We start from the raw sequence: 19,677 nt of genomic DNA, 5'->3' as shown, positions 1-19,677 counted from the left end.
AAGTTTCACTGGGAGCTAAATAAATTCTTAGGATTTCAAAATTGGTCAGAAATTTTTGGAAATTTTTTCCCCTCAATTTTACTGCTAAATAAAACCTACTGCAAAAGGAACAGGTCAAAAGCTTGTTTAGTCTTTGAGTTATTCAAGTTCAAAGAGCATTCTGGACAGAGGACATAAATTATTATATAGATTAAAGACTAGTGGCTGATATTATTCATTTGCATTTTTCCTTTTTTCCCCTCCCCCCTCTCTTTCATTTCAATTTAAAAGGATTCAAAGCATCCATACAAGTTCAGAACTTGTTGATATTAATTAAGAGAAACTTTTCAGGCAGATACTCTTATCAGCACTGTGAAGAATTTAGGTAGGCGTTTATGAAGACAGTGATTTAGTCTATATGAAAATGATAACAATTGTGCAGTGAAGAAATTTACTGAATTTCTTCACTGCACAATTGTTAACAGATGGGGGATATCCATGTTTTGAGATTTTATTTGCTGTTTAACTTGTAATCCATTCAAAAATGGGTGACATTTCTCTTTTCTTGTATTATCACTTTCAGTAAACTTTGTAACTAAGTGAGAACTGGTCTTGCTAATTACACTACTAAAATAAATAATGCCTAACAAAAAAAAAAAAAAAAAACAGGTTTTCAGGATGTCAGACCTATCCAATTCAAACATGGAAGCTGTTGTTGTTACTGCTGCTGACTTTAAGGTACATCAGAGACTTAGGGTCAAACTGCACCATTATGTATTGTGCCTATACAAGTGCATCTGAGTTGTGTGCATGCTGTGCAAGGTAAGCTGCATATTATGCAGGCAGAACAACATGGAACAACTCATGTGGAACCCCCCCCCCCCAAGATCAGTAAACTACAGACCTGTGTGAAGAGACCTCAAGAAATGTGACAAATGATACCAGATTGAGTGATTCTTTATTTACAATATTAATGGTTTTAAGGTGTCTAGAAGATTTAAGGTCATATATGACAATTTCAAGATATTAATCTAAAATCCAAATTGTTTAAAATAACTTGATAATTTTCCCTTGAAAGGCATCTTCATTTAATCTATTTGAGAGGAAAATTGCTTTAGCAATATAAATATCATTATGTATGCAACAAATTATTTATGCTTGGAAAGAAAAGGTACCAAAATTGCTGAAAATAAGACTGCTGATAAGGAAACAGCCCTGGAGAAATGCCTAATTTTATATCTCAAATACAAGTACCAATATGGTCTTAAAAGAATTTCATTTTAGCCATAATCGACTGAATTTTTAACTAGCTCAAACATTTAACTGGGTATTTTCAGGTGAGACCATAATGAATGGATTCTAACCTAGTATGAAAAATCTGATTTGCAAGTATAGAAACAATAAGCTTTCCAAAACTTTTAAAACAGGCAAGAAAACTGAAATTAGTATAAATTTGCTGTATAAAAACAATTTGCTTCCTGAACTGGAAAGAGTGTAAACTGACCATGGGAAACCATGGTTAATCTACAGTCTAACCAGTTAATTTACTATGGGGAACCAACATGGCTAATTTCAAAAAATACCCAGAAAATTTTCAATACAATAATAGCTAACCACCTCCAAACAGTTATTAGGAACACCATCATAAGCTACAACCAAGTGATCTTAAAGAGAAGTAACAGCACACTACAAAGTATCTATGCCAAAGGTGCAAGAAGACAGCAAATGAGTACTATAATCATTAAAAAAATCCTGAAAGTGATTTTTTCAATGTCCCTCAGAAGAGGTGAAATGAAGAACATGAGTAATCCAATCCATTAAAACAGGTGACTCTTTTGAGAATTGTTATTCAACATGAAGATGCATTGCTGAACTTTGTGTTTTCATTTAACATGAAGACAGTTATTATTAGCAAGATTTTGTCATATCTAGCTTTTAAATAAATAAGATTAATATACTCCAACGGAAATTTATTCAACAGTTTAAAGCAATCTTGCTTTTTTTTTTTTTTTTAAATAAATAAACCATACAACCACAATGGCTTCGCATTCAAAGTTAAATGAATTATTCTATCAATGAGGTTTGAAAGTTAACTAGTGCATACGCCAACAGCACATGTCCAAGGAGAGAGAGTAGTGTGTTCCACAAGCAGAGCTAAAATAAAGCATAATCAAAGGCATATTTAAATAATTGAGACTAAAAGTATCTGTAAGATACTTTTGTTGACAGAGTGACAGCATATTTATGATGTCACTATCATAAACAGCCTAATTCGGCTTGATTTGGGAATGGAGGGGCATTGGCATTATCAATTCCAAATGAAAGAATGGAAATCTATAATCAAATTCCATAAAAATATAAAATCAATTGAATCAAAATAAAATCATTTTTTTTTTGACTACCACTGCTTTTACAGCTCAAGAAATATTAGATAAAACCTAGCTACCAAAAATATTAGCTAATTCCTCAAGATTAGCTAATTCACTACAAACACTTCTACCATTCTGATAACAGAGTGATAATAGCAATTATCACTCTGTTATCAGAATAGTACAGGCAACAAACTGCACATTATGAATTAAACCAAATGAACATTTGTTACATGGGAATTTAATACTTTCGCTGGACTGAAAAGGGCAGAGACATTTTTGGGCTTACTACGGCTGAAGTAATCAGCTTACAATGAAAGTTGCTTGACAAAAATATCCAGTTTTTCTTTGTCAAATTGGAAGAAAATGTTATAAAATTAGGGTGGTTCCCCCTCCAGTTGACCAAAGCAACACATTTGTATGAAGAAGCAGTGAATGTGTTAATGACCTTTCTCCTACCTCTCTTACTGCTAAGAATTTTTTTTTTTTTTTTTTTTTAAGCACTACAAAAGAAACAAATGAAGGACAGGAAAAGAAAAGACAAGAAAAAAAAAAAAGACAAGACAAGAAAAAAAAGAACTACTTTAGCACAAGACACAAACATCATGTAGTGAACTTAAGAGAAATACAGTAAGATTAAACTGACATGATCAAGTTGCTCAGCATGAAAATGAATATCCTACGCTTTACACATAACAGAAAAACTTCAAAACAAGTGTTCTTGGTTGGGGGGGGGGGGTTCATTAATGGTTCATTTATCTCTGACTTTAAACACAAGCATACAGAAAAGATAAAAAATAAAGAGAAAAAGAAAATTCCAGATAATGAATTTGCTCATGCAAATGTTGACCACAAATGTAACAAATATTGACCACAAATAAAAACTTTGATTCATAACAAATCAAAAAACAAAAGTTTCTTTTTTCTAGGTTTTCAGATAATAATACAAAGGCTGGCAGGGTGGTGAATGACAAGAATCAGAGTATGCTACTGCAAAAAGATCTAGAAAAATTATTAGAGGGACAGGCTGAGAAGTGACAATTGGGGTTTAACATTGATAGATGCTAGGTGATACCAACTGGGTGCTATCACGCTCAAGGTAGTGGAGAACAAAAGACCTGGAGGTAACTATATACACAGACAAGAAGTTTTCAGAGCAGGGCAAAGACTGTTAGCAGAGCTCAGTACATTCCCTCAATATATACAGAAATTTTGCTAGCAAGTGATTATCCCATTGTACAAAGCAATGGTTACGTCATACCTTGAATACCGTATAAAAGTCTGGAAACTGCATTTTAACCTGGTGGTAGTTGCAAGTCATTTGACCCACGAAACTAACAATCCCACATTAACAGTCAATCAATGATTAAAAAGTGAAATTTTTTCTACCTTTGCGAATGCAGTCAAACTCTGTAATAGTTTTTGAAGTGATTTTCGTATGGCTTTTTGTACAGAAATTGAGGTGTAAGATAATATCATATGGCATGGTACTGGACCAGAGTCAATGCTGAGTTTGTTTAAATTTTTAGGTTACTTAATTTTCTTTTCCCACTAGTTCAGCAAACATCTATGGTCTCACCTAATTGTTTTCAAAAGATTTATTATTGTCTTCGCAAAATAAAGACAGAAAAACAAAACCCAATATTCTCTCTTTCAAGATGGCCGCTATACCTGCAAGGCTTTAAATAGATTCGATAAACTAAATGCTAGTGGCTTCCTTACTCTCTTTCAGACAACAGAAAACATAAGAAGCCATTAAATTGAAAAAGGATGGTTGTAGGATAGAGGTGCAAAAATTTGCTTTTAGTCTGAGAGTAACTGTTGTGAAAGTGAGCAATTTGAACAAATTTAAGGAACAATAGACAAATTATTGGAAGAGATGGAAAGATGAGTCACATCATTTGCCACTACTAAATACTGCTACTAATAATATTTTTACGTCCATCTAACATAAACAGTAGTGCATTCAATTATCTTCATGCCCAGAATATCTATGCATGCCAACATATATAAATAAATGAACTTAAGAGTTTAAAAATATTTTTAAAGAGCTAACCCTTAAAATTACAGTCCATTATGTATTTATAACATAGCTTAGTGAATGTTTAGTCATTTTTACTGGGACTTCCTTTTAACACTTCTAACTTATGCATTCTCTCCACAGTCAAAATGGCTGTCTATAGAGATCTTGCAAAACCACACAAAACCATTTTGTAATTTGTGCTTCTTGTTGTTGTTTCTTTCGGTTTATCAGTGCAAGAACAGCTAAGCCATAATGCACCTAATCTCAGATAAGAAAAGGCATACAGTTTACTGAAAGGCTTTTTTTTCTTAATATTTATGGCACATCATAATATCCAATGCATTTGAGATAGATAAAAATTCTGGCTACATCCAGTATATTTCCCAACAGTTGGGCAGATATAAGAGGTGTACTTATGGTAGAAAGTGGGCTAAAGGCAGCCTGTCTGTCTCTGTTGTGTAAAGGACAATCTATAAATAGATGTTGAACTATGAGCTGTGTATTACAGTTTGAACATTCTGGAGGTGGCCTTAAGTAAATGAAAATGAATTAGTTGGGTGTGCCCTATCTGTAGTCTAGCAAGTATAACTTCTTCTAGTCTGTTACTTCTGATACTGTAGTTCCATGCTTTCAAGTCTTGTTTATATGGAATAAACTGTTTTCAGTTTGGTTTTCCCAGATGCTGCCATTTTTTTGCTGCTTAATGATAGACTTGTAATCTGCGAATGGTACACACTGAAAGAAGGATCAATAGTGTTAATTGCAGAATCTGATATTAGCATTAGTAGAGGCATGGGGTGCAAGAAAGCAAGCAAGCTTATGCAGCATCAACCAAAAAAAAAAAAAAATGCTCCCATTTCATCCCTCCATTTGTTCCAAATGCCTGTCCAGCTCAATCTTAAATTTATTTAGGCTATTAGCTTCCACAACAAAAGATGGAAACCTGTTCCACAAATCAACCACTCGCTGGCTAAAGGCAAATTTCCGCACATCTATTCTACGACTATATTTCCTCAATTTGAAACTGTGCCCCCTCAGGTTCTTAGTCTGAGCAAGAGGAAGAATTCCATCTGCATTCAGCTTGCTCAACCCATTCAAGGCCTTATACACCACAATATACTGGACAGTATATACACCTTATAAACTGGAGAGTACGCATCTCTCAGGTGCCTACTCTACAGGTGCTGATAATTTGCAGAACTTAAGCCTTTCTTCGTAAGAGCACCCCTTTGTTCCCCTTACCAAATGAGGGGAACAAAGGGGTGCTCTTAAATGAGGCCTTCATTTAAGAGCACAATGAGGCCCTCTTAATATGAGGCCTTCAGCCTGTACACAGTACTCTGTGATTATCCCATTATACAAGGTAATGGCCTGACCATTACCTTGCATAATGGGATAATCATCTCCCTGTCAATGCTAGCAAAATTCCTATCCAGCTCAGTCTCCACAACAAAACTCCATGACCTGCCCTGGCAGTCCGTCTGCACAGCTCAGTGAACTTCATATTTGACTGCACCATTACCCACAGGTCTTTTTCACTTTCCACTACCCTGAGTGTAGTACCACAGAGTTCGCACTTTTCTCTTCGGTTATCATTAGCATTAGTCTTGCATTAGTCAATGTTAAACTTCGGTTGCCACTTCTCAGCTCATTTTCCCAACTTATCTAGATCCAGTTGGAGTAGCATACTGTCTTTACAGTCGTTAACAACCCTGCCAACCTTTGTATCATCTGCAAACTTGGACATTAAACCTGATATACCTTCATCAATATCACTGATAAATATACAAAACAACAATGGGCTCAACACCGACTGCTGGGGAACTCCACTAACAACATTTGTCCATGAAGAGCAGAGTCCACTGATTACCACTCTCTGTCATCTCCCAATCAACCATCCCTTTATCCATTCTAGCAACTTAGCCTTAATGTCATACCTCTCCAATTTGTACAGCAGTCTTACATGTGCAACAGTATCAAAAGCTTTCCTGAAATCCAAGTGCATGATATCAAAATTATTTTTGGCATTTGGTTCCTTTGTGACCACATCATAGTATCCAATCAAATTGATCAGACAAGACCTCAAGACTTTAACAAACCCATGCTGTGCCTTAACTATTACTGCAGTCTCTCGTCTAGAATGATCCTGCAATGCTTCTTTAAACCAGTGATTCCATTATTTTCCCTGGGACACAAGTTAAACTAACAGGTCTGTAGTTACTTGTGTCACCTTTTGAACCCCCTATGTGAATTGGTGATACATTTACACACCTCCAGTCCATGGGGACCTCCCCCGAGTCCAAGGAAGCTCTCATAATTATGGCTAAGGGTTTGCTTACTTCCTTTGCTGCCTCCTTTAATATAACTGGATAGATCCCGTCCATCCCAGGTGCCTTCCTTATGTTTAACTTCAACAATTTCTCCTCCACTTTGCAGGCGCCTCCATAGCTAGGTGGGCAGGAGCAGCAGTGTGTAGCACACGCTTGATTAGACCGGGGTTCGAGCCTGTGAGCACCAAATACAGAGGATGCGGGAAAGGTCAGGGTATGACCACCGCATATCCCCGGAGCAATATGGCCTTAGTTGCTAATGCTACTAAAAACCAAATAACAATAACCTCCACTTTGCTCTCAGTTATTCGAAATCACTTAGCTCCCAGTTAGCAAAATACTCATTCAGTTTATCAGCTAGCTGAGCATGATCATCAATTGTCAACCCATCTATGTTAAGTGGTTCAATCTGATTCATACCTTTCCTTCTAGAGTTTACATAAGTAAAGAACTCTTTGCTGTTTTTCTTTGCATCCTTTGCCAAAGATTTCTCGTAATCTGCCTTCGCCTGCCTAACCTCCTTTGTGACTTCATTAGAGACTAGTTTATACCTGCCATAGGCTACTGTGTCACCTGATACTTTATATGTATCCCATACATTCTTCTTCTCTGCCACGAGCCTCATTAATTCATCTGACATCCATTTAGGCCTAAACCTTGATCAGTATTTCTTATTTGGAATGAAAAGCCTAGTAGCCTCCAAAATTAAGTCCCTGAAGGCTTCCCATTTAGAATTCAACAACTCAATGTTGTTAACATCATCAGTTGATTCCACTGTACAGAATTTAAAAACTGTCTGAGACTCCTGTAGTCACCTTTACGAAAGCAAAAGTCGTTCTCTTTAGTCTTTATGGTAGTTACAACTTTAAGTAATTCCCACATCAGTACATTGTGATCACGGTCACCCAGTGGTTCCTTTATGTGCAAATTCTCAATGCATGAATAATCACTGCTGATAATCATATCAAGAGTATTATTCCCTCTGGTTGCCTCTCGAACATGTTGCTGTAGAAAACAGTCATCTAATAAATCCACAAAATTCTTGCTAGTGTACCAGTGATCAAGCCACAAGTTCCAGCAATATCTGGAAAGTTAAAATCCCCCATTATAAGACATTCTGATTTATTGGCCTACTCTATTTCTCTGCACAATTGTTCATTATACTCATCAGATTCATTAGGCCTATAACACACACCTACTCTCATTGTTCCTTTCCCAGTGCTTATGTTACAACAAACAGACTCAACATTGCATTGCATTGTCCAACAACATCAATTGGGTGCACTTCCTTAGATTTTATGTGTTTCTTAACTAACAGCATAACTTTCCTCCCTTCCTGCCCTGGCTATCCTTTCTGTACACATTGAACTCCCCAAATTCCAATTCTGGTCTGCTTATGTCTGACGTCTCTGATATCCCAACAATATCTGCCTTTGATGTCTTGACTAGCACTTCAAACTCATAAAATTTATTAACTATACTCCTAGAATTGGTGTACATGCAAGTATACACACACCTGTTCCTACTCTTGTTTACCCTAACACAGCCCACGTATTCACTTGTTCCACTATGACTCCCAAACAGTCCTGGAAATCTCCACCTTGCTTTCCAAGCTGCTGCTGCTCATTCTAATCAAAGCAGTGCAAGAATCACTTTTGCCTCTACCTGCGGCCACTGTTAACCTTTTATTCTGTGTATCCCCCAAGCTAGCAGTTTTCCAACCCACCTAACACTGCCTCGATAGCATCAGCAAATATTCTTGCACCCTTTCTATTTAAGTGTACTCCATCCCTGTAAAAGCAGTCTCTCCTGTCAACACACACAGACCAGGCTGAAAAAAATTCTACCCCTTAAGCCATGCACAATCTCTCCAGGGCCGAATTGTTTGACAAGGCTTTCATTTACTCATACTTACCTACTGAACATATTAAAATATGTTAAGTAGGTAAGTAAGTTCTTTTTTACATAAGAGATTAAAACTTAGCCTAAAGGATGGTTAAATAACTGCATTAAAAAAAAAGCTCTTACCTGTAATGTACCGCAACTTGTGGCACAGGGATAGTGATACACACTACTGCACTTTGGAGCTTGACACCATACAGTAGCCCCATACCTTTTGCAAATGGAACATCTCTGCAATTTAATAAACAAATTTTTATACAATGAAATCCAATGGAATTTAAAAAATAAAAAAACAGTAACCACACTTCTGCTGCCAAAAGCATGATACATATGAAATTTAAAAGCTTATCCATATAAACTAAAAATTCCTTATTTTTTATGTCATGACATCATAATGGAATATTAAATTTTTGAATAATATGAAATAGTGTGAAGACAATTAACACTGCAGTAAATCTTACAAGGTAAATTGAATACTGCAGTGTGTGTGTGTGTGTGTGTTGTGCGTGTGTATGTGTGTTTGCTAGTGCACAAGCTGCTGTGGCTATAGTGCACCTTTTCATAGAAATATTAAAAAAATAATTAATATGAAGCCAGTTCAATTTTATTTCAGCTCAGAAACTAATCATAGTCTTTTTTTACATTCCTATTTGTTTCAAATAACAGAAAAGTTCATTAATATTTGCCTCCTCACCAATGATATGAGTTAATGTTATCGGTTCTTGGAGATTAGCCAGAGAATGAAATATTGAAATTCAACGTTGTTCATAATGTGAACAGTCAATCAAAATATGTTTGACTGTTAGATGTTCATAACAGCAGGATGTGGACACTGAGGAGGATCATCGCCTGTGAGTAGATAGAGGAGAGTCAAATGAGTATGCCCTATTCTAATACGTGCAAGTACCACTTCTTCTCGCCAAACTGTCTGAATGCCTGAGTGCCAAAAATGTTGGGTTCTGTTTCAACTGGAAAAGTTTATTATTTGATTGGTTATGCCATATCTCTGCCCACTGAGCATGGTATGCTGTTTGAATTATGATATTATAATCAGAGGCTAGAATAAAGACAGAGGTTAAATCTAAAGTTGATGGATTTTTAGCAGAAATAGCCAGTTCATTTCCTTTAATGCCTGAATGTGCTGGAATCCAGAAAAAGTTCACTAGTTGTTGACAATCTTCAATTTTAAACAGCAAATTCCTGAATTGATTTAAAACAGGGTGATCCTTATGAGAGGGATTCTACATTGCTCTAACTGAACTGAGAGAGTCGGTGTACACTAAATATTTTGCAGATGGGTGAAGAATCAAATTTTCTAGAGCTAATTGTATTGCAAATAGTTCCACTGAAAAGTTGCTGTACTTGGGTGGAAGAGAAGCTGATATGATAGCGGAGAAAAACATTGCTGCTGCTCCAACAGTTGAATGAGATTTGGAACCATTGGTATATATCGGTAAGAAGTCAAAATAGTTTTGAATATGGCTAGCATGGAGTTGTTGCACATTCAGAGTCGGTAGATGATTTTTTCCCCATTGGAGAAAATTAAGTATCACAGGTCGGTTGAGGAAAAGGAGTCTAAAGTGGGTGAGAATAATTCTTTATCTGCTGCCTGCTGCAGAGAGGAACATTTTGTGCTATTTCAAGGAACCATAGGCCTGCTGGTCGTATTTTATTTGGTTCTATAGAGATTGTGAAATGGTGGGTTAAAGAGTATGGCTGAAATGGGGCAGAGAACAATTTTGTATTTTGACTGCATATTTAAGTAGTAACATTTTTCTGTGGAGGTACAGAGGGGGCTCATGGGCTTCAATATATAGACTACTATAGGTTGGAGATGTCCTATAAGCACCAAGAGCAATCCACAGTGCATTGTGTTGTACAGGATTGAGCCAGTGTAATACACTCTTTCGGGCAGAATCATAAACTGGGGCACCATAATCCAAACAGGATCTAATCAGTGCTCTATATAAGTAGCAAAGTTGTAAGATCTGCTCCCCAAGAAAGGGCAGATAAAGCTCTTAGCATGTTCAGCTTTTTCAGACAGGTAGTACGTATTACTTTAATGTGCTCAAAGAAGTTCAACTTGCTGTCAAGGATCAATCCCAAAATCTGATATTGTTGGCAATCGAAATGGTGGAATTTGATATCCAAAGTTCAGGATCTATATGCAATTTACGTTGATTGCAAAAGTGGATCGCAACTGTTTTCTGATGGGAAAGACGATATCCACTGAACTCAGCCCACTTTTGTACTTTATTGAGGGACATCTGCAATTGCTGCTCAATAGATCTCGCATTCTGTGAATGGCAAGAAATAGAGAGAAAGAGATAGTCAGCATAAAGATAGGCCTCCACAGTATTTGGGAGTTCTTTTGTAATGGAATCAATTCTAAGGGCAAATAGGGTTGTGCTCAATACCAACCCCTGTGGTACTCCTCCTTCATACAGGAATATAGAAAAAAAGAAGTTTTGGTATTGAACCTGGAAAGAGCAGCTCTGGAGGAAGTTTCTAATAAATATAGGCAGGGTGCCTCGTAGATCAAGATTATGAAGATCGCTGAGAATGCTATACCACCAGGTAGTATCAAATGCCTTCTCTATATCGATTGGAGACCATAACAAGTTCGTTTTTCACAAAGGAAATGCGAATTTCAGATTCAGCCTTAAACATCAGATCTAAGGAGGACCTGTTTTTGAGAAAGCCATGTTGACAATTACTTAGTAGATGTTGAGTTTCAATGATCCAAGTGAGTCGACTGTGGATTATTTTTTCAAGAATTTTATTTACCAAGGCAACTTGACAGAGAAATTGGCCTGTAACTATTAGGACTGGAGGGATCTTTTCCAGGTTTCAAAAAGGCCAAAACTGTAGAATGGTGCCAAGAAGTTGGATAAATATTTTCCAGGAAGATCCGGTTAAAGAAGACTAGTAGCAGTTGTAAGTTTTTGTCATCGAGATGCTGCAGCATGACATAATATATGCCATCTGGCCCAGCGGCACTGTTTCGCGTTGTTCTGATGGCCTGTAAAAGTTCACAATATTGAAGAGGCTGATTATACGGAAGTGATAGTGAGTTTCTAAAGTTGATGGGTCTCTGTTCAGTGGCAGTCTTAATTTTGTGGAAATTGGGTATAGTTTGGTGCAGCTGAGACTTGGGCAAAGGTGTTGCCTAAGGTATTCGCCATATCTAGAGGAGCAGAGAGTTCTTGCCCATTGCAGAAAAGAATTGGGGAAGGGATGATTGGAAACTTCCCAGAAAGCTGCCTAATTTTCTTCCATATTAATCTGGAGTTGGTATTTCTATTGATAGTACATGCAAACTGAGTCTAAGAATCTTTCTTGGCTTGCCTTTGGATGAACCGTGCTTTTGCCCTTAGCTTCTTGTAGCTAATTAGATTAGCTGTGGTTGGAGATCAACAGAATAAATTGAATGCTTTATTTTTTTTCCTTCTTTGCTTTCATGCACTCTTCATTCCATCAGTAGTTGAAGTGCCATCAGGTTGGGGGATTTCATAATGGAATTGAGTATTTAGCTATAACTAAAAGACGGGATATGATATAATCAGTTACTTTATCTATAGGCTGTAGTTGAATAGTTTTTTTGTCCGGAGTGATTGCTGACTGAAATTTGGCCCAATTGGCTTTAGAAAATTTCCATTTTCTGCAGGGTTGGTCTAATGGTGGTTGTGTAGTGAGCAGGTTACAAACAATTGGAAAATGGTCACTGCCCATGGGATCATCCAGAGCAGACCACAGAATGACTGGAAACAGTATCGGGGAACAAACTGAGAGGTCAATTGCAGAAGTCTGTCCAGTAGGTAAATATATATGGCTGTGTGCACCACTATTCAGAATGGTGAGGTTTTGTTTCTCTAGTAGAGTTTCAATCAGTCGGTCTTTTCTATTTAATTTAGAGATTCCACATAAAGGATGGTGGCCACTGAAATGCCCTAGCAGGCAGACAAGGGTTGGTAGCTGTATTAAAAGTTCTTCAAGATCATTATAAGAGTAGGTATAATTTGGTGGGAGATAGACTGAGACTAGTGTAAACACAATCGGAGTGATCAGATGCACAGCAATGGCTTCAATTTGGGTTCGGAGAATGATAGCAAGGATCTTTGAGTTAATCAAAATAGCTACACCACCAGGATGTATTCAATCTCTTTGATAGATTGAGTAGTTTTTTTATGGAAACAGAAATTTTAGGAGTTAAATAGGTTTCCTGCAGACAGAAACCCAATGGAGAGTAACACTAATTAAGTACTGAATGTCGTCAATGTTGCCATGAAAGCCTCTACAATTCCACTTTAAAATAAAAGGCATTATTTGAATTTAGAAGAAGCTGTACCTGACATTGCTGTCTTATGGCATTCTGGCTTGTTTTCTTTCTTTTTGGAAAGGAAGGGCAACCAGTGTCCATATCTTCTTCTACAAATATTTCCAGAATCAGATCTTCCTGTTTGGATGAGTACTCTGCATCCATCGATGTGTCCTGAATAATCTTTTTTGAAGTCGAACTAGGATTATTTGAAGTAGTAGCAATCACTGGCGGAGGAGAAGATTTTACTGGTATCATAAGAGGCATATTACTTGCTTGATCTGAGTGCTTCAGGGCACTGGACTGTTGCTGAGAGAGGACAGCTTGAGCCCAGTCGGAGATTGATATGTTAGATGGAACGGTAACATCAGTTTGAGTGGCTATTGTTTGATATTTATTTGCGATATTGGCAAAGGTACGGTTAGGTATACTGGGTGCAATTAATTTTCTTGCTTCCTGACAACTAACTTTGTTTTCAACTTTATATTTCACAATTTTTTTCTCCATTTTCCACCTCTCACATGTCTTAGAGTAAGCAGGATGGTTACCTTTTGCAGTTGGGACAGGTCATTTCTTTCGCCGAACAATCACTTTGGCTGTGATCGGAGGATCCATAGTTGGGACAAGCTGGGTTCCCTCTTCATACTGTTTGAGAGTGGCCATACTTTTGGCCACTCTCAAACGGCATGAAGAGGGAACCCAGCTAAAAAAAAAAAATTAAAAAGCAATACCCTAAGTAAACTTTAATTCTGATAAATGAAACACAATACCTTAACCTGCAGTGGTGGTGCTCTCGGAAGTAACAAGCCAACATTAACTGATGGTTGAATATAAAAATCTATATTTTCTAAGCCTTCCCAAATGCAAATTTTTACTTGGTATGGTTTTTGAAATTATTTTTACAGCCTTCCCAGCATAATTGTGCATGAGAACCTGTCTTGGCTAGTGCCACTGTCTGTGTTCTATTATACCAATGCAAGCCATTGTGAAGGTAAAGTTTGTTATGCTGTGAACATAAAGAACATTGCATTAATGCTACAAAGCTTGTAATTATACATTTGTTCACAGTTTGAGTTTTACTTGTTTTACTGTAATGTAGTTATTTAATAAATGGGAGATTAACCTTTTGGAGATATCATTTATTTAAAAGTAGTGCAATACCAGTGTAACTCATTGTGAAGGCAAAGTTTTTTATGCTGTGAGCATGATGACCTTTGCATTTATGCTAAGACCTTTGACCTTTGCATTTATGCCTTCAATAGTACTTCAAGTTTTACTTGCATTTAGAATGTCTTTATTTATTTAATAAATGAGCGGTTAACTTTTCAGCAAGGCCATCCATTAATTTGAAAGCAGTTGAATAGTAGAGCAACTCGTTATGAAGGCAATGTCTGTTCATGTTCTGCTCTGAGTAAAGAAAAAAAAAATTTATATTAAATAAAAAAAGTTTTATTAAATAATTTTTTTATTATTTAATTTTTTATTAAATTAAAAATTCTAGAAAATGTTTTGGGATTTTACGAATTCTGCTTGAACAACCAATACTTCATCTTTTTTTAATGAGCTGCAATACTTACTATATATGTACCTTTATAAGTTTAAAACTTTTTATTTTCAAAAAAATAAAATATTAATTCTGCACAAAATTATCAAAAAACATTTTAGACATAAAAAAGAAACATCAGTCTCTAAATCTCTTCCACTTTGCAGTTGAAAAGAAAAGTTAAGTGCACGAAATTTCAAACGTGCATATATATTTCAATTTGTTATGTATATAAACATTATTAAATTTAAACATATGTTTATTTGATATTATTAGTTACTTCTATTTTCAGGTATTTTCAAAATTTATTTCTTATCTGGTGCACTTCACAGTACACGCAATTTGATTCATGCGTTGTCTCCAAAGAAGCAATGTAGGTTTATGCTCTCGTTTTTACTATGTGACAACAATAATAAAATCTTTCAAAAAAAGACTAGGGTAAGGACAGATATTTATTGAACTAATGGGAGAAGGAAAAGAAGTAACCTGAAACTATAAACAAACAGAGTACTGACATTTGTGCAGTACCATGCCACTTTTCAAGCAAAACACCAAACATCTGCAAAGATAGTGGCGAGATCACCCAAAAAAGTCTTCCTGCAATTTCCATACCCATAAAAGAACAGCTTCAAAAACTACTGCAATATTTAGGAAGGTATAAAAAAATTCAGAATTTTAATCATTGATTAACAGTTAATGAGATCCATCATTCATTGAGAGTTTAATAAATGCATATATAATAACTATACTCACTTGAGACATTCCTAATGCAACAGCTTTATCTACATTCATGAGAACGTATTCTTGAGTCTGACATACTCCTTCTGACCAAGCTGCACAACAGTGATGTGCATAAGTATGACCTGGTATAAATATTAACAATTAATGAGAATACAAATCTAGACAGTTAAATACACTATTAATTATTATTACTTTATTGTTATTGGAATAATTCTAAAAGTAATATTTCACAATAAGTAAGAAAAACCTTCTACTCGTACTTTGAAATCAGTTGCAAGAATGGAATAAGTTTGAGATGGTTGTTAAAATGGGCCACCCACAAATTAAACTCTCCCCCATCCTTCCAATGGACAACAGCAATGACACAAGAACTGTGTCTAAGTAGGCTACCAAACCTGGTTGATGACAGAAGACTTGTTTTCACTGCAAAAATGGTCACCAGCATTATATCGAAACCCAATACATGGGACATATATTCATGACATATCCTTTCCGCCTTGTACATCTAAAATCAACACCAACTTTATCTGTGCATTCCAAAAGGTTTACCTTATCAGATCGTTCCCTACCAAATCAGATGCTTGACAGAATCCAAAGACTATGCTGACCACCATCGATTTACCACCAATGCAGCTTATAGACATCAGTGCTTCTAACCACAAGCTCCCCAGCTTACTCGTCATCATAACTATGTGGACTGAGCCATTCAATACTTGCCGCTATGCATCTGGCTTCAGCACCTACAGCTGTGTATGGACTACTTACGTCTGTCACAGTCCTCCATGAAGTCTTCCCCTTTGCACAAATTCATTATATTGTACCTTCCTGTCATTACAAGATGTTTTATTGTCTGTTTTTGTTTTTCTTTGTTTTGCATATGTACTATTTGTTTTTATATGTAACATTTTTTTTTTCTTTCTAACATCCATTTACTTTGTAAACCACTGGCAACTTGCTGTGATGGGAATAAAGATGTATTTATTGATCTCAAAACATGGCAGCACTAAAGTAAAATCAATTGGTAATGAAATTTTCTTGTAACAGAAATGACAACTGATTAGTAACAAAATTTTCTTGTAGCAGAAATGACGCAATTGATTGGTAACAAAGAAAGTTAACCGTTTAGATTTTAAATGATGCAAATTACGTCACTTCCTAAATGGCACTAACGTTGATTCAGTAGGGTAAGTAGTTGATTCAGTAGAATAAGTTCGTACTAAGATACGGAAATGACATTACTTTCTAAAGGACGCTAACTCAGTCACTAACGTTTATTGGGTAGAGTAAGCAGCAGGTAGTAATATTATGCATTTCGAAGCCACTAAAGAAGCCTCTTGTGACGAAAAGGACAAAATTACCAAAAAACGAGTTCAAAAACATGGAAAACAAAAAAAAATGCAGACTTTAATAAAAGCTGCAGATTTTATTAAAGAATATTCTTTCACACAAGACCATTTCATTGCTTAATTTAAATGGCTTTGGTTCAAGAACACAACAATAAAACAATCACTTCAACAAATAACTTCTTGCAGTAGTTTTTGGTTATGAAGTTATACTAGTCTACAAATGGATTTCGCTAACTGTTGAATTGTAAAAATACCTATAAAAGTATTTTCATGATGGCTAAAACTCCAGCTGAAGTAAATCAAGAGAATTATGCAAGAATAAAAGCTACAAAGCCACCGAAGAAGCTTCCCATGTTGACAAGTAAGAATGAGTTGAAACATAGAGAATGAAAAAAACTGCAGAGTTTAATAAAATCTGCTTCTCAAGTATTTGATCAACAACAACCTTCTATATAGACTTCTCATCAAGCTGGACCATCAACAATACAAAATTACATTCAAGAATTTCTTAAAGATTTCGATCCAGAAGATTTGAGTTCAAATGAATTACCTGAGGATTTTCAATTGATTCCTGAATCAGCTAGCCAGAGTATAACACCTAGCTCCGACACCAAGGGACCTGCTAGAACAAAGGCTCGCCGGTTTGCTATGGCCAGAGAAATCAATTTAGAAGCTGTACTGATCACAAGAACAAGTACGAGTGTTTCGTTGAATAACAACAGAACGATCTCAGCTAAACAGAATCATTTTCCACTAATACCGGCTTGTGCTATTACCATCTATAAATCTCAGGGAGGTACTTTCAATTCCTTAGTTTATGAATACGAGAAATGTCAAGAACAACAACTAGTTTATGTTGCATTATCTCGAGTTACCGATATCAATGATCTTTACATTATTGCTGAAATTGGAAAAAAGAAATTTTATCATGGACTGAGAAATGCTACACCCACTCTTGCACTTCAAGCTGAAATGACCAGGTTGTTGAATAATCCTCTATTTACCATGCAAGATACTTTATACGAGTTCATCAGTAAACAACAAGATCTTTCCATTCTAACATTAAATTGTCAAAGTTTATGTGCTCACAGCGACAATCTCACGGATGTCACACAACAATCCAATTTACTTCTACTTTCTGAAACTTGGCTAAATAACGAAGAAGCAAGAATACCTAACTTCGAGTGTGTCATTCAATTCAAACGAGAAGATCAACAAGCTGGTGGGGTAGTAGTTTATCATAAGAGAGAAAATCATACTCATGTTGTTACTTCTCGTATGGAAGTGATTTATCGACAAACTGTTGGCAAATACGTGAGTGTCAGACCTGTTGGAAACATTTGTGCAGCTGAATGCCTTCTTCCTGATGGTCAAGCGATACTGTCAGTAGTCATTTACATTTCACCTAACCAAAAGATTGTACACATCACTGAATTCAGCCATTTTGTTTTACTTCCTTGCACGATTGAAGGAGGAGCTGCATTGCTACAATTTTCTCACAAGAAATGCAACAACATACCAACAATACTTAGTGGAGATTTCAATGTTAATTTTGCAGATACACAATCCAAACTTTTGACTGATTTCTTAGAAAAATATTAAAGTTTGAACTAATGGTAAATATTTCTAGATCTGTATCGACTACTAATCATGGAACTATAATTGATGCTGTGTTTCAAAGACATTTACACTCTTTACAATCTCAAGTGTATGTATAAGGGGGTCTCCAATATCAGAGTATTCATTATCCGAGTCTCCAGTTATGAGGTTACAAATAACACAAAAAAAAAAAAATTCAAAAACATAAAAAATATAATAGTATCTATGGAAAGCACAGGGCACACACAAATTAGAACCAAAATGACATGTGCAAGTGATATACAGAGGTGTAAAAAGTTTAAGAAGTTTATTTAATGTTTTTACATGATTGAAGATTTCAGTGAAGGGGAAACACATTTCCCCATAATAATGTAAAAACACACCAAATTCCAGCTATCAGTATTATCGCAAATGCAATAAGATAGAGTTTATTACCCAGTTTATTACACTGTACAACAAATTGTACAAAAAAAAAAAAAAAAGCCCAATAAAACGAAAACTTCAAATTGTTTTTACTGTTTATGGTGGTGACCTCCAGAAATGTGCTTTAAAAAAATGTCACAGAGGTGTTCAAATCTAAAGCACTTGCGTCCTGTTGACTGGACTCCGTCTACCTACGGTCAGTTTCTTATTTGTTTGTAGTAGTTGTGTCTGATATTTTCGATAATTTTTACGTTAAGTGAATTCTTAGTTTTATTTTTATTAAACATGAGTTGAAAGCGAAGTATTGAGGATAAAACATCATGAAAAAAAAAAAAAAAAGACAATGCAAAAGTTATAGTTTAGATGTTAAATTAGAAGTTACCGTATTTCCCCATGTATAATACGCACCTTAATTTTGGGGCCCGAAATTTGAAAAAAAAATGTATTACATAAAGTTATTGAACTCAAGTTTTAGTCATCGTAAAATTCATACAAAACTCCCATCCATTAGCTTGTCCTCATCTGTGTCTCATGACGAATCACTGTCTTCATATATTGCCTTGTCCTCAGTTCCATCTATGGCATTTGAAATGCCGCACTTCTTAAATGACTTGACAATGATCTCAACCTTGATATTATCCCAGGATCTTTTCACCCAGGTACAAACTTCTCCTATAGTTGGTTTCTTCACTCTTCCTGCTGGTGTCGAATTGTCCCCAGAAGACTTCATCCATTGGTTCCATTCGTCTCTCATGGCAGCTTTGAAGGGTTTGTTAATCCTGACATCAAGTGGTTGGAGCTGGGATGTCAAGCCTCCAGGTATGACGGAAAGTTTTGTTTTTTGCTCTGCAGCAATCTTCTTTGTATTTTTTTTTATGTGCCCTGAACTGATCAAACACCAATAGGGCAGGTTTGCGTAAGAGCCCACCTGGTCTCCTGCTCCAAACTTTCTCAAACCAGATCTTCATCCCATCCTGATCCATCCAACCCTTGTCATGGACGTGGACAATCACTCCTCGAGGAATGTCTTCTTTTGGCATTGTTTTGCATTTGAAAAATCAGCATAGAAGGCAGCTTGGTTCCGTCGGCACAACAAGCTAGAAC

The 19,677-nt window shown here is 36.0% G+C and overlaps 1 protein-coding gene across 5 annotated transcripts in view; it reads right to left on the bottom strand.

Moving 5' to 3' along the window:
* LOC150080216 (histone-lysine N-methyltransferase 2C-like) overlaps positions 1-19,677 on the bottom strand; it is a 1,301,638-nt gene that overhangs the window by 1,122,987 nt on the left and 158,974 nt on the right. For all 5 annotated transcript variants that reach the window (XM_090381514.1, XM_090381519.1, XM_090381517.1 and 2 more), the window contains exons 8-9: positions 15,218-15,327; positions 8,730-8,834 (exon numbers count right to left, since the gene is read on the bottom strand). In XM_090381514.1, the coding sequence (XP_090237640.1) occupies positions 8,730-8,834; positions 15,218-15,327 (215 nt within the window). The remainder of the gene's footprint in view (positions 1-8,729; positions 8,835-15,217; positions 15,328-19,677) is intronic.

The sequence above is a fragment of the Mastigoproctus giganteus genome, chromosome 9 (genome assembly GCF_048544385.1).
Source record: "Mastigoproctus giganteus isolate SK-2022 chromosome 9, ASM4854438v1, whole genome shotgun sequence".
NCBI lineage: Eukaryota > Metazoa > Arthropoda > Arachnida > Uropygi > Thelyphonidae > Mastigoproctus > Mastigoproctus giganteus.
Note: the sequence above shows the minus strand (reverse complement) of the source record. Positions and strands in the feature narration are given on the sequence as shown.